Raw genomic sequence first — 16,643 nt, 5'->3', positions numbered from 1 at the left:
CTTGTTGCTAAAACATTTGGGCAGTTTATCCAGCTTTTTATCTCCACTGCACAAATGTATGGAACCATGAAACAATTGCCTGTCATCTTGCATGAATCAGAGTCACCAGCTACACACTATCTCATGCAAAGAGTGAAATTTCTTAACAATAGTGAATAATAGTGAATTACGTCATTTATCAAAGATTCTCATCAGAACATTCATGAAATGTATAAATATTCCACCATGAAAACTCCTTGAGAGAGGCAGCAACAATAACGACCGAAACCTAGAAATCCAAAGTAAATAACAAGGGGAAGCCTCTGAACATCTCTCTCTGACACAGTCGAAACTTTTTAAGGAGAATGAGCGTGAAAACAAAGGACCAAAGATTTTGTCTTAGCTGGCGACAGTCAATAGTTTCCTAGAAAATGACGATCAAAGTTTCGACGGCACTTCATCAAGTCGCTCTTGCAGCGTAAAACCAAGTGAGTCGATAGAGCAGTGGCTAAGATGCATGGTTTCGAGTTTTTGCACCGCTTTTTTTGTTTCAGTCTTACGTTTCTTTTTCTTTTGTTGTTGCGGAATTAAGTATCACGAACAATTTTTGTGACAAAGTTAACAGACATCCTAAATCTTATTAAAAATAAATTTTGTCATCATAGTCTTACATAATGTTACATAATTAACAGCAAGTGAAAAAGGGAAAAAAACTTGCATTTCAATTTTTGCTTTCATTTTCACTTTGGTACTTTAAGAGAACTAGTGCATTCCCCATGATGATATGTATCATAAAACATTCAAAACATAAAAGTTCGGAATACCTCTAGCATCGTGCAAGAGCACATATGCCACAGACACGTGACATTTTTTAGTAGGAATACCATTTCGAAAAGCAGCTTCGTTAACGCTGCTAAATACCTCGCGATCTGGCGACAATTTTGCGGCAAACCAAGCACATCAAAACATCCTCTAAAGCTGGCGTCTGTAACTGACTATGCATCAACGCGTGTATTTAAAACACATCGCTTCTACTTGCAATTTCCCTGCTTGATGAGAATAGTACGCTTCTGTAATTGGCGAATGTAATTATTCATCAGTCTGTAAAACTGTACATTGCAGGGTTGACTGAACGGCAACCACTTTGGCGAAATTACTTATAATAAACACATAGGTATACCAACTGCATCGACAAACGGCCCATCGCAGAAGGAGGGATTCCTTTACCCACCCCATGGGTCGATAATGCACATAAACGGCCCCTTTTTTACGTGACGCCCAAAAACTGATAATAAGTTTCTTTTGCGAATTTTCCAAATTTTTGGGCTGTTTTGTACACACTCTGATGCCGTTCAATTAATTGGTGTACGTCTTGTTGGATTCAAGGACCACATTTGCAACGGAACTGGAGACTAACAAATACGTTGGTAACAGTTTCCTGGCAAGTGACAATCTGTAGTGGGCAGTGCAAGGGTGAGCAAGCTCACAAGTTCAAAACAGCTATTGCGAAGAAAGAACCATGTGATAAGCGGCGGATCGAGTCGAGATAAATATAAAATGATCGATTAGTGGATGTTGGGTAGTTTTACAGCGGTTAAAGCAATTGACATCTGGTTACTTACGTTACTACATGAGCGTTGCTGCAGTGGGCAGTGGCTGCAGCAGCCTTACTGCAGTCGGAAACTTTTGAATTTACAGTAATGGCCATTAAAACTGCTACACCAAGAACAAATGCAGATGATAAACGGGTATTCATTGGACAAATATATTATACTAGAACTGACATGTGATTACATTTTCTCGCAATTTGGGTGAATAGATCCTGAGAAATCAGAACCCAGAACAACCACCTCTGGCCGTAATAACAGCCTTAATACGCCTGGGCATTGAGTCAAACAGAGCTTGGATGCCGTGTACAGATACAGCTGCACATGCAGCTTCAACACGATACCACAGTTCATCAAGAGTAGCGACTGGGGTATTGTGACGAGCCAGTTGTTGGGCAACCATTCACCAGACTTTTCAATTGGTGAGAGATCTGGAGAATGTGCTGACCAGGGCATCAGTCGAACATTTTCTGTGTCCAGAAAGGCCTGTACAGAACCTGCAACATGCGGTCGTGCATTATCCTGCTGAAATGTAGGGTTTCGCAGGGATCGAATGAAGGGTAGAACCACGGGTCGTAACACATCTGGAACGTAACGTACACTGTTCAAAGTGCCGTCAGTGCGAACAAGAGGTGCCCGAGACGTGTAACCAATGGCACCCCATACCATCACGCCGGGTGATACGCCAGTGGCCGGCCGCGGTGCCCGAGCAGTTCTGGGCGCTTCAGTCCGGAACCGCGCGACTGTTACTGTCGCAGGTTCGAATCCTGCCTCCGGTATGGATGTGTGTGATGTCCTTAGGTTAGTTAGGTTTAAGTAGTTCTAAGTTCTAACTAACCAAAGGACATGTCACACATCCATGCCCGAGGCAGGATTCGAACCTGCGACCTATCACTCCTACAACGAGCAATACGGATTGACTCTTTCGGGAAAACTGTTGGTACCAACAGATTTTTTTTTCTCCTTTAAGTCAGTGGAAAATTTGTTCCTCGTGTCCAACAAGATGTAAACCAATTAGTGGAAAATCACCAGAATGTGTACGCAACAACCACAAAATCTGAAAACTCTTGCAAGAAACCTACCATCAGGTTTTGGACAATGATGCCTTACTTAAAAATGGAGTCGTCACCGTACATTATTGACTCGAGGAGTGGGCAAAGTGATCCCTTATTATACAATGGGCCGCTTATCGGTGAAACTGGTATACTGATGGCCTCTTCAAAGAGAATGCGAGGTCTGCAGCAAAATTATCGTGAGCTACCGGTATTTAACAATGTTAACGAGATTATTTTTCCAGATGACATTCATACCAAAAATGTGATGTGACTGTGGCATATGTACCGTTGCGCGTTGCTCCGAATTTTTATGCTTTGAATCTTTTTGTGATAGACACCGCCAAGGGGAATGTATTAGTTCTCTTGAATTATAAAAATAACAATCGACGCAAAAATTGATATACGAGATTTCAATGGAAGCACAGATTCACCGCCATCAAAAAAATTTCGAGTAACCGCCAGTGCTGAAAACATAATGCTGTCCATGTTCTGGGACAGCGAGGACGTAATCCTTACCCATTGCGTTCCAAAGGGCACTACGGTAACAGGTGCATCCTACGAAAATGTTTTGAAGAACAAATTCCTTCCTGCACTGCAACAAAAACGTCCGGGAAGGGCAGCGCGTGTGGTGTTTCACCAAGACAACGCACCCACACATCGAGCTAACGTTACGCAACAGTTTCTTCGTGATAACAACTTTGAAATGATTCCTCATTCTCCCTACTCACCTGACCTGGCTCGTAGTGACTTTTGGCTTTTTCCAACAATGAAAGACACTCTCCGTGGCCGCACATTCACCAGCCGTGCTGCTATTGCCTCAGCGATTTTCCAGTGGTAAAAACAGACTCCTAAAGAAGCCTTCGCCGCTGCCATGGAAACATGGCGTCAGCGTTGTGAAAAATGTGTACGTCTGCAGGACGATTACGTCGAGAAGTAACGCCAGTTTCATCGATTTCGGGTGAGTAGTTAATTAGAAAAAAATCGGAGGCCATAGAACTTGAATGAACCTCGTATAACAACGCCAGACTACGCACGAGGGCTGCGGCATCTGCAACAATCTGATGCCTTGTGTTCACTGCCATAGATCATCCTCCATAAACTCCAGACTTTGGCCCATCCGTGTATGTGCCAACATGAAAATCTGCTTCCATAGGAAGCCCCTCGAGGGCTTCACTTTGATAGTGATGAAGCGATGCGAGCAAGGGTGACGTTGTGGCTCTGTCAACAAAGTCAAGCATTCTGCAGTGGCGGCATTAACTGGTCTCTCGTTAGGAGAAATATTTTCATCGCCAGGATGACTACGTTGAGGAATAAATATGCTGACATAAAGAAGAAAGATGTAGAAAGTTAATAAAGTTTGCCTTATTTTAAAAGTTTTAAACTTTTGCACATAAAAAATTCGGAGGTATTACTTTTCAGAATGCCCTCACATCAGATAATTATAATTGCTGCTTTGTAATTGCTGATAGTGTATAAATTTGTTTTGTGAGGCTGAATTGGATTTTCATACTGCACTGAGAGTTCCTTGTTACATCGATCATCCAGACTGGTATTTGAGCAAATCTTGTTGATGATGGTGGGCTAAGTACATCTTCGATAGTAAACAATTGCCAGAACAGTTGTATTGCATGAAATTGTTGGAGTAACTTTGCAGTCTTGTGCTCCAATCTACTACAGTCAGATTGCAGAAGTCCCATAAAAGGACAACATTATGTCTGTATTATTGTAAAATAAAAAATTTAAAGGGCTGTGTTCTGTCACTGATAGTTAGTCTCACAACTCAGATTACTGTTAGCTTGAGATATTTTCTGTTTGCAACATTCAGCACAATTTCTTTTGGATTTTGGAATGTAATCTTGTTCATATGGCTACAAGAAATATCTGATATCACAGAAAATGATGTCCCAGAATTGACTAGTGGACGGGTTGCTCATCACTGGTGACATCAGACTTATTTACCGATATCTTTGCAACTGTCATCCAGGGAGGATTTTCATCTGCAATGGTGCCTCCTCCATAGATAGACACCATGTTAGTTTTCCTGGTTTTTTTTTTCTTTTGCAGGTGAAGGGCTGCAATATCTGTATGATGACAGGTAATGTCTGCGGTACAGGGACAGCAGTACATTGGAGAGCAGTATAGTGACATTATTCATTCCACTCATCAGTTGTAGTCTTCTAGAGTTGCCTGACATGGATATAACTGCCCTTTGTTTGATATCTTGTGGCATGACAGTCGTCAAACATGTGTCTTGTTTCTTTACAGTAGCATGTGATCTGTGCAAGGTTCCCCCAATGGAACATAACTGCATGGCACTCAAATTGAAGTGAGAGCTGGTTGTATCCGTGTCTCCAAAAACCTTGGATGTTGTCTGACAGTTGTGATGTAAGACCAAGATTTCTGCCTCTAGTCTTCAGTTGACATGTGTCTTGTAGAGATCAGGGCCAATGATCAACAAACCTCTTCTTGTATTAATGACATTACCTTATTCTTGCTGAGTATGATGGTCAAGACATTTGTGTTCCGTATTAGTGGACAACGTAAAACCTTTTACCTATATCTATTTGCTGTATTAGTGATGCAAGGTCCTAATGATCTCCAGCGACTGCCACCAGCACAACATTTGAAAATTTGCCTAGCATTTTGTGATGTAGTTTGTTCTGGTGTACTGCCTGGTGGGCTGTCGCCACCTGATGAAGTCCTCTCTGTTTATGACATACTCCAAAAGCAGCTCTTGATAAGTGTCCTTTGTCACACTCTTTGTTTGGTCTGAAACTTTGTTTACGTTCACAGCATGATACAGGACCAAAACATTCTGTGTATGTGACTGCGTCACCTCCGCCTGGTGTTGAACTCTGTTTTTCAGTTGTTTTCCAACTATATGGACATGCTACTGATTGTCACCAGATGTTTTCTTAAAATGCAGCTAAAATTTCTTCCTGCTCTTTAGCGTTTGCTCTTTGCTCTTGAAACACTGCCAGGCTGTACTGTCCAAGTAAAAGTAGGCACTGGCAGGAAACACCATGCCATCCCACCTGTTGTATTTAGCAACAGAGTTGAATACTTATAGCCATTCTGTTACATCCTGGTCAGCATCTCCCAAAAACGCTCCTATATGCCAGATATGCATATGACTCACCAATTTATTTGTATCCATTGTTCTCTTGATAATCCAAACTGTAGGAGAAATATTTTGTTTGTATTTGGATTCCCACCCATGAAGGTAATGACTTTTGCAGGCAATGTCAGAGATACTCTGCATCTCCAGCAAACTACACTCCTGGAAATGGAAAAAAGAACACATTGACACCGGTGTGTCAGACCCACCATACTTGCTCCGGACACTGCGAGAGGGCTGTACAAGCAATGATCACACGCACGGCACAGCGGACACACCAGGAACCGCGGTGTTGGCCGTCGAATGGCGCTAGCTGCGCAGAATTTGTGCACCGCCGCCGTCAGTGTCAGCCAGTTTGCCGTGGCATACGGAGCTCCATCGCAGTCTTTAACACTGGTAGCATGCCGCGACAGCGTGGACGTGAACCGTATGTGCAGTTGACGGACTTTGAGCGAGGGCGTATAGTGGGCATGCGGGAGCCCGGGTGGACGTACCGCCGAATTGCTCAACACGTGGGGCGTGAGGTCTCCAAAGTACATCGATGTTGTCGGCAGTGGTCGGCGGAAGGTGCACGTGCCCGTCGACCTGGGACCGGACCGCAGCGACGCACGGATGCACGCCAAGACCGTAGGATCCTACGCAGTGCCGTAGGGGACCGCACCGCCACTTGCCAGCAAATTAGGTACACTGTTGCTCCTGGGGTATCGGCGAGCACCATTCGCAACCGTCTCCATGAAGCTGGGCTACGGTCCCGCACACCGTTAGGCCGTCTTCCGCTCACGCAGCCCGCCTCCAGTGGTGTCGCGACAGGCGTGAATGGAGGGACGAATGGAGACGTGTCGTCTTCAGCGATGAGAGTAGCTTCTGCCTTGGTGCCAATGATGGTCATATGCGTGTTTGGCGCCGTGCAGGTGAGCTCCACAACCAGGACTGCATACGACCGAGGCACACAGGGCCAACACCCGGCATCATGGTGTGGGGAGCGATCTCCTACACTGGCCGTACACCTCTGGTGATCGTCGAGGGGACACTGAATAGTGCACGGTACATCCAAACCGTCATCGAACCCATCGTTCTACCATTCCTAGACCGGCAAGGGAACTTGCTGTTCCAACAGGACAATGCACGTCCGCATGTATCCCGTGCCACCCAACGTGCTCTAGAAGGTGTAAGTCAACTACCCTGGCCAGCAAGATCTCCGGATCTGTCCCCCATTGAGCATGTTTGGGACTGGATGAAGCGTCGTCTCACGCGGTCTGCACGTCCAGAAAGAACGCTGGTCCAACTGAGGCGCCAGGTGGAAATGGCATGGCAAGCCGTTCCACAGGACTACATCCAGCATCTCTACGATCTTCTCCATGGGAGAATAGCAGCCTGCATTGCTGCGAAAGGTGGATATACACTGTACTAGTGCCGACATTGTGCATGCTCTGTTGCCTGTGTCTATGTGCCTGTGGTTCTGTCAGTGTGATCATGTGATGTATCTGACCCCAGGAATGTGTCAATAAAGTTTCCCCTTCCTGGGACAATGAATTCAGAGCGTTCTTATTTCAATTTCCAGGAGTGTATTAAACTGTGTGTCATGCAACTCATAAGCAAGTACCACGATGAGAGCAAGGTCATTAACTAGAACTAACACTTCAAACTGAAGGCATGTTTATTAAGCACACATGAAAATAAAGATGAGATGAACTGCCTGCTTCAGCAGTGTGTGCTCCTGTATATACATACATAGAATATTCTAGCAAATTGCAATATTTGAAAAAAAGGGAAGTCCTAGAAATTAGAAATGTTAAATCATAAAGAACTTCAGGAGGTGGGTACTGAACTAGTGACCTATATGTTGCCAGCCAGTGACTGTAACCACTATGCCATGGTATACAATGCAGAGCATATAGTAGCAGGATGTATACGGCTCGGGTCATCCGGGAGATCTGGAAAAAACCCGGGAATTTTTTTTTTCTTGTCCACGTAGACACCCTGGGTAGTAGTGTTCATACCAGTTCACTCTTTTCCTCTTTTGACTGTCCTGTGTCAGTGTGCATTAGGTCTCTTCATGAAATGAAATGATCATGTGGCATTGATAGCCACGAGTCCCCACCAGGGGAAGTTCGGCCACTGAGTTGCAAGTTTTTTCTGTTGACACAACAGTGGGCAACTTGGGAAAAACCCGGGAATTTCTTAGAATTCCGAGATTTTTCATTGTTTTAGGTTTGAGTTAAAGTTTTGTAGTTTTGTTTGTAAGATCTGATACTCTGACAAAGAACTTTAGTCCACTACTGCTGAATAATACAGCAGCAATGAAACATAAATCAGGGAATAACACCAAAATAAAAGTTTAGTTGCATAGAAAATGGGTAATTTACACAATGCACAGACCAGTTTGCTAACACTGTAAAGTGTCAAAGGCTTTAGGTCGAAGATTATGCAGTACGTCCGTAACAACTAACGTGCATTTAATGTGGGTGACCGAGCGAGGTGGCGCAGTGGTTAGACACTGGACTCGCATTCGGGAGGACGACGGTTCAATCCCGCGTCCGGCCATCCTGATTTAGGTTTCCCGTGATTTCCCTAAATCTCTCCGGGCAAATACCGGGATGGTTCCTTTCAAAGGGCACGGCCGACTTCCTTCCCCGTCCTTCTCTAATCCGTTGAGACCGATGACCTCGCAGTCTGGTCTCCTTCCCCCAAACAACAATAATGTGCGTGACGTCACAATTGTTTACATCATCAGTAAATATTACGAACAGTGGCTTGAGATGCGTTACTTTCAAAGGAAATTTCCACGCAAGATGATTTATGTTACGTGTGAGAATGTGCAGTGAATTTCTTAAATCACAGGGCGTTATAACTCTCATTCAAAACGTAACACTTTGAGGATCAGCCATTTGAAAAATGTCGGGCCCAGAAGATAAGTCATTTATGCCACTATTTAAAATTTTACCGGCACATTTGTATTTGATATGACTTAACGTGTAACACACGCTAAAAAAAGACCGAACTTCAAGTTAGTTTTCATATTTAATGTTGTTCTTACATAGATAAAAAAAAATTGTGTGATCGATGGAAAAAAGTGTAATTGACCTTCAAGAAAATGTGCATAATGTGTTGCTGAGTAGTGTCACAAGTCTTTTCATGCCAGAACACCTCGACTTTTCTACGCAACTTATAATCATTTTGGCACGATTTTAATTGCTAAATTAGAGCCTGTTAGTAGGCCTACGGACTTCCTATCATTGTAGGATGAATAACAGTGGATGCCAATAGACGATACAATTCTCGTTCGTACACACACATCTAGTTACGAGTTAACCGGTGTAGAAACGCACTTTACTGAGTTGAGCGAGCTCGGCCTACCTTCGTAACGTACGCGCGGCGGCCTGTCTTTCTCGTAGGCCTCGTGCTCTGAATAACTGCCGTCATTCGCTTACGAGATCACATGACATGAGCTACGACTGGCTGACAAAAGTGCATCGCTCGACGCAATCGCTATTTTACAGTTTCCGAAGCTACCGTGCTGTAATTTGTGGAATTTGTGTGTATACTTTCGCAATACGAAAATAAACTCTGCGCATATTATCTTCTATCAAACATCTTTCCAAACGTAATTGTTTTTCCTGGATTTCGTTTTCTAAAGTGCTGGGACGTCCTCCGCCGGTATAAGACCTTTACGATCCAAAGGACTGATATGTTTTACAGCTCCCAGGGAAAGTATACTGTTGCTTAACACGGATGTATTTTCACCCGCTTTATACGTAATTTCATCCGGGAGAAATCGTGTTTTTAACCGGGAAATCCGGGAAAAATCCGGGAATTTTTTTTTCTTGTCCACGTAGACACCCTGGGTAGTAGTGTTCATATCAGTTCACTCTTTTCCTCTTTTGACTGTCCTGTGTCAGTGTGCATTAGGTCTCTTCATGAAATGAAATGATCATATGACATTGATAGCCAGGGGAAGTTCGGCCTCTGAGTTGCAAGTTTTTTCTGTTGACACAATAGTGGGCTACTTGCGTGTTAATGATTATCAAATGATGATGAGGACAACGTAACATCCAGTTCCAAAGGGAGAAAATCTCTGATCCTTCCGGGATAGAACCCAGTGCTGCTGCATGGCAGAAGTGCTGTATCATCGATAGGCACACAAACAAAAGGTTTGGAGCTTGGCTAACTTTCAGAATGCCCTTCCTTTTTCTAGGTGTAGGAAAACACACACACACACACACACACACACACACACATATGCACACGCCTGTCTCCGTACATTGTGCTCAGTCGACTACCAGCTCTTTACTGGTCCACGGCCGGCCAGTGTGCCCGAGCGGTTCTAGGCGCTACAGTCTGCAAACACGCAACCTCTACGGTCACAGGTTCGAATCCTGCCTCGGGCATGGATGTGTGTGATGTCCTTAGGTTAGTTAGGTTTAAGTAGTTCTAAGTTCTAGGGGACTGATGACCTAAGAAGTTAAGTCCCATAGTGCTCAGAGCCATTTTTGAACTGGTCCACGGTGAGTGTACTGGGGTGAGGTGGAGGTTTAGGGTGGGGCCTCAGTTGACTGCCAGCTAGTCTCCCTACATTGTGCTCAGTCAACTGCCAGCTCGACTAGCCCCCCAGATGGCTCCCTGCTCTCTCAAGAGCCACTAGACACCTCCCTCTAACCCCATCCTCTCTCCATGTCTCTCCCTACCCCACCTTACACCCCCATCTCACCCCAGTACGCTCACTGTGGTCCAGTAAAGAGCTGACAGTTGACTGAGCACAATGCAGGTAGACAGGTATGTGCATGTGAGTGAGTGTATTTGTGTGTTTGTGTGCATGTTTTTTCTACAGCCAGAAAGAGGGAATGTATTCCAAAAGCTAGCCAAGCTGTGTACCTTTTGTTTGTGAGCCTATCGACGACACAGCACTTCTGCCTTTTGGTGAGTTGTCTCCTTTATCCGTAAATAAATTGTGCAGTACTTCAGTATTCGTGATGTTTGTTGTAAGGGAACATAGATTTCTTCACTAATAGTGCCCAATTTTAAATACTTCACTAACTTTAAAGTATCTGCAATGCACTGAAGATCTTAATATGTGTATGAGAAAGACTCATTTTTATAAATGACTCGTACTCTCTTTAACAATCAAGAAAACATTTTTGGAAACACTTTGGGTTCTGTTATTGCTAAGAATACATTTCTAAGTTCTCCGTGGAGGGAACTGGATAGGTGCTTGGCGATGACCTAGTTGGAACCATCCTGGGATTTGCCTGAAGCGATGTATGAGAACCGTGGGAAACCTAAATCTGGATGGCTCGGAAGAGCATGACTTTCCATCGTCCCATATCTGAGGTGAGTGCCTTGGTGGATGTAGACAACAAATATCTGTTCAACAGATGTCTGTACCTGGGAAAGGATGAACTTCAACCAGAGAATCAGTTTCTGAAGACATTGTTATGAACCTTATGGCAGCATTTTGTAGAAGTGGAAAGAATGTGATAATTGTTAACTTGTTCACATATTTACAACTGCCTAACATATAGAAGAGTAATGGGACAATCCCAACGGTCACAGTGAACTATTCAAGAAGAGAAATAGCAACTTGGGTAAGAATGTCAAAAGCATCCATATATGAAATGACTCTGATGATTTATGAAGATACAACCTTGTCCATCTATCAAGGCAAGAAAAATGGAAATGCTCTTGTTCTCAGAGTCCATATAAAGATCTATAGTCTGCAAACTACTGTGAAGTTTGTGGCAGATGGTACATCCTGCTGTATCAGTTATTAGGGTTTTTTCCTCCATTCTTGTTTGTAGTGCAGGAAGACTGACTGTTTAAATGCCTCCGTGCATGCTGTAATCTGACCTTGTCCTTACAATCCCAATGAGAGTGATATGTAGGGGGTTGTAGATTGTCCCTAGAGCTATCATTTAAAACCAGTGTTTGTAACTTTGCAAGTAGGCTGTCTTGGGATAGTTCACAGCTGCCTTCAAGAGTCTGCTAGTTCAGTTTCTTCAGTGTTTCTGTGACACTCATCCACGGATCAAACCCAATGCACTTGAGCAATATTCTTGGATGTGTCACTCAAGTGGCTTGTAAGCAATCTTCTTTGTAGACTGATTGCATATCCTCAATATTCTATCAATAACCGAAAGCCTACCACCTTCTTTACCAAAAACTGAGTGTATGTGATCATTTCATTTCATATCCCTATGAAGTCTTACACCCAGGTATTTTCATGAGTTGACCAATCCCAACTGTGACTCATTGATTGTATAGTCATAAGATACTTTGCTTTTTCATTTTGTGAAGTGCACAATTTTACATTTCTGAACATTTAAAGCAAGTTGTCAATCTTTGCACCACTTTGAAATCAATCTTTGCACCATTTTGAAATCTCATCAAGATCTGACAATATTTATGCAGCTTCTTTCAGGCAGTACTTCATTATAAATAACTGTATCATCTTCAAAAAGTCTGAGGTTACTATTAATATTGTTTGCAAGATCATTAACATACAACATTAACAACAAGGGTCCCAACATACTTCTCTGGGGAACACCCGAAGTTACTTCTATGTCTTGTCATTGACTGTCCATCCAAAATAACATGCTGCATCCTCCCTATGAAACCATCATTTATCTTCTTTTCAGGATTCCCTGTTGTCATTTTAATATTTTTTGCCATTGTTAAAATTGTGTTATAAAATTGTGTTATTTGTGTCCAAATTCAAAAGCTTATAATCTACAGTCAAAATATTTGATAGATTATTTACTGTAATTTGATCTTTTTGTGTACAGGATTTGATAATAGTTGGACTGTGCCTGCCTGCGTCATGTCCTGCAAAGGAGGTAGCTGAACTGCTGGATGCAGCATTCCTTTCAAATCCTATATACATCCAGAAGATGTACAACATGAGCTTCAGTCGAGTCCACGTGGAATCACTAAAGGAAGATGACTCATGGGTGTCACAACAAACATTTGTTACTGTTGAGTAAGTTAACATATTGAGTATGTATACATATTATAAATTAAAGTCTCCCACCACATTTTTCAATATATATGCGAAGTCTTATCTCAGGCACTATTGTAGGAATTTTGAGACCGTTTCCACTAGTAGATGAGTGATTCACAAGGAATGTTCGTGTATATACTTTATTACCACTACACCAGACAAGCTGTCTTTCTGTAGATATGTACCACTATTCATGCAAAAGTCGTTGCTAATAGTAGACTATAGTTGACTTGGATGTATCATCAATTTACTAATTACACTGTAATATTTTGTAACTTCTTTTGTGGTTGGCAGGAGAGCCAACACCGTGTTACTAGAGGAGGCTGAAAGGCACGTGATTTAGCTCACGCAGGCTGGCGTGAGGTCTGGAACAGGACAAGGAAATTAGAATTTAGAAACATTGGACGTAGCTGGTCGAATACTTAACTTTAATCCATTAAGGATGAACGTCGCTCTTGACAGTACATAGTTCACAATGTCAATAGTAACTGATAATGGCGCCTTGCTAGGTCCATAGCAAATGATGTAGCTGAAGGCTATGCTAAACTATCTTCTTGGCAAATGAGAATGTAAGTAGGCAGTGAACCGTCACTAGCAAAGTCGGCTGTACAACTGGGGCGAGTGCTAGGAAGTCTCTCTAGACTTGCCGTGTGGCGGTGTTCGGTCTGCAATCACTGATAGTGGTGACATGCGGGTCCGACGTATACTAACGGACCGCAGCCGATTTAAAGGCTACCACCTAGCAAGTGTGGTGTCAGGCGGTGACAACACAACTTCTCATGCACAAAGAGAACAATACAAAAATATTGCACACACACACACACACACACACACACACACACACACACACACACACACACACACACACACACACACACTTTCTCCACATAATCTACACTGTAATCCATTGCCCAGTGTGATTGACAAGATCACTGATAATCAGGACACTGTATAATGATATTCACTTTCAGTTAGGCATAATTATGAGGATTTGCTGATGGTCCAGCCTGCAGCAGAGGGGGACACACACATCCACTACTTGTTCGTAACTGCTACACAACTCCAAACTCCACACTCTACTGAGCAACAGTGTCACTGACCCAGCGTGATTGGCACTCGATAATCGATCTCTCCGTATGCAATCTGGGTGGGCATGTAATGTACATCTCTGAGTAATGGATCACCAATTCCTTACAATTGCACCCTAAATGACTTCTTTAGTGCCTAAATAGAGTTGGAAAACTAGTGCAGACTGTCATAGACTTTCATAAGTAAGTGTAGACTATGGTAATTTTCCTAGTAGCCATGGTCTGTTAACATTGGAACCATGTTACCTGTGCAGTAGATGTATTGCATACCTATAGGGCATTACCTCATTTTGATCGCTTTGTCTGCCTATGCAATCATTGTCTTAAACCAGAACTGGTGAACAGTCTAGAAACAGAATGAGGATATATAAAGGGCCATGGGACCCATAGAACATTTTTCTGCTTCATAGTTATCTGCATGTCTGTTACTTAAAAGCAAACAAAATTTATAGCAAAACTGAAGTTTTCAATGTTTAATTCAGATTTTATTCAAAGATTATTGACTTGTAATGTGAAACAGAGGAATCTTGTAGTTTACAAATATACAGATTTATCATATAGTGCTAAAAATGCAATTTCCTGTTTGCAACATTTAGTTGTCACCTGAAGATCGCCTGAGAAGCTGGAAACCCATTTGTGATGAAATAAATGTAATTTTGCAGAACATTAGGAAGTGGTTTTCCTTTTGAATATTATTGTGGTCTGCCAGTGAAAAATTCAGTTGTCATATAAGCATGTTTCTGTTTTTCATAAACAACTTTCCCACACTTATCAATAATAACAGGAAACTCTTACCTTTGATCATACTTCAGCATGTTCTATTGAGTACAGAATAACTACAATAATTAAATACATTTTTTGTGTTTGTTCATGTAAACTGTACTTGCATCAAAAGTTATTGCTATGGTTACATAAAACTGCAGAAGTTACGTGATCAGCTAATTTATATTTTGTAAGGATATAAAATATACAATGCACTAACATTTAATGATGTGCAGTTCTAATTGTGTGCAAAACAAACAAAGAACAAAGAGAAGTCATATTTTACCATTTTCTATATCAGACATTTATTTGTGTTTCTTCCCCTACTATTACTTAAGAGTTGCGCTCTACCAAACCTATGATTTGGCAGTTTTGGAACAGTACACAAATGACACAGTAAGTGATAGGTTTACAGGTAGTATTGCTACCATTGCTAGCAATACTACTGGTAATCCTACCATTTACCATGTCATTTACGTACTGTACCAAAACTGCCGAATCATATGTTTGGTAGAGCACAACTCTTAAGAGTAAGTGAAAAATAAAGCAGAATAAATTCTTAATAATTACAAAAAGGAGATAAAGAATATTAAAACTGCACTGTATCTTGCATAAATTTCCTCTGTCTGAGGTAGTGGATTGCCTCTACAAAAATATTTTATTCCAAATTTACAATACATCTTAATGAAAAATGGTAAATATTTTCACAAGTTTTATTTTGCATTTAATGACAATGTATCTTTCTCTTCAATAGTTTGTTTGGGCCATCAAACACATAACTGTTGCTGGTTACCTTTTTTGGAGCACTGCACAAAAAACACTCACATATATTCAGCTACCGTTTGGTTGCCATCCTTTCAGTAGAGTGCTTGGCACGCATACTACTTCCATTCTGAATCATATTTATTCTCAACCCACATCGGACACTACACATAGAAGGAAGAGAAGAAATACAATAACATAGCAACTATTCCATTCTTACATTTACCAAACTATTGACATGAAACATATTAAGCAAAATATAATTTTAGTACATCAATTTATACAGCTATATGACAGTTTATCATTTTTCATTAGGTCAGTGAAAACTGTAGATTCTGACTTAATGCTCTAAACCTCTGCGACTAATGTGGTTGCCCAGAGAAAAATTTCAGAATAAATGACTATTCTATTTTACTCTGACATAGTGTATGTATTGTGGTTGAATAACTATTATCATTGCCAGTAAGAGTAGTATAGTGTGTTCTTGAAGTTGGTATTCATTATCCAATTAATAGTGCCAGAACTCTACTTTTGAAGCCTGATACAAATACATCCACTACAAATATCCTTATAGCTAAATGCATCGTTAAATCACTATTCCTTGCCATTCAAGAATAACACTTTGCTTGCTATGGTCATACTGTCTTGATCATCACATACATCTATGAGGGGTATTCAGTAATGCAAGACTTTTTTTCTCAGTCATTTTTGATTGATAATATGTGGAATTTGTTGTGGGACATCATGGTATATTCCCACTTCAGCCACTATAGTTATGTGGTGTTCCAATGGATAATGGTGCTGTATGTAGCCTTCAAAATTGGTGTTTGTAACAGAGGTGGGCTCCAAGCAGAGAGCTGTAATTCAGTTTCTTTTGGCAGAAAACCAGAGCATCACAGATATTCATTGGTATTTGCAGAATATCTACGGAGACTTGGCAGGAAACAAAACCATGGTAAGTCGTCGGGCAGGGCATCTGTCATCATCACAACAATGTCACATAAACCTGTCCAATCTCTCATGTGCTGGCCGCACACCACTGTGACCCCAGCAATGTGTTCATTACCACAAAAATGCAAACAAACTTCTCCTCCTTAACAACACAATGCCTCACACAAGTTAGCGTACCTGAGAGGAGTGCAGAAAACTTCATTGGACTGTTCTACACCATTCACCCTGCAGCCTGGATCTTGTACCTTCTGACTTCCATGTGTTTGGCCCAATGATGGATGCACTCCGCAGGAATCAGTGCATGGCTGATCAGGTGGTTATTGATGC

The 16,643-nt window shown here is 41.9% G+C and overlaps 1 protein-coding gene across 1 annotated transcript in view; it reads left to right on the top strand.

Annotated features, from left to right (window-relative positions):
- Positions 1–16,643, top strand: part of LOC126297521 (nose resistant to fluoxetine protein 6-like) — a 310,627-nt gene that overhangs the window by 83,950 nt on the left and 210,034 nt on the right. Inside the window, exon 3 of the mRNA XM_049988414.1 lies at positions 12,539–12,732. Within this exon, the coding sequence (XP_049844371.1) occupies positions 12,539–12,732 (194 nt within the window). The remainder of the gene's footprint in view (positions 1–12,538; positions 12,733–16,643) is intronic.

Source organism: Schistocerca gregaria, chromosome X (genome assembly GCF_023897955.1).
Source record: "Schistocerca gregaria isolate iqSchGreg1 chromosome X, iqSchGreg1.2, whole genome shotgun sequence".
In the NCBI taxonomy this organism is placed as follows: domain Eukaryota; kingdom Metazoa; phylum Arthropoda; class Insecta; order Orthoptera; family Acrididae; genus Schistocerca; species Schistocerca gregaria.
Note: the sequence above shows the minus strand (reverse complement) of the source record. Positions and strands in the feature narration are given on the sequence as shown.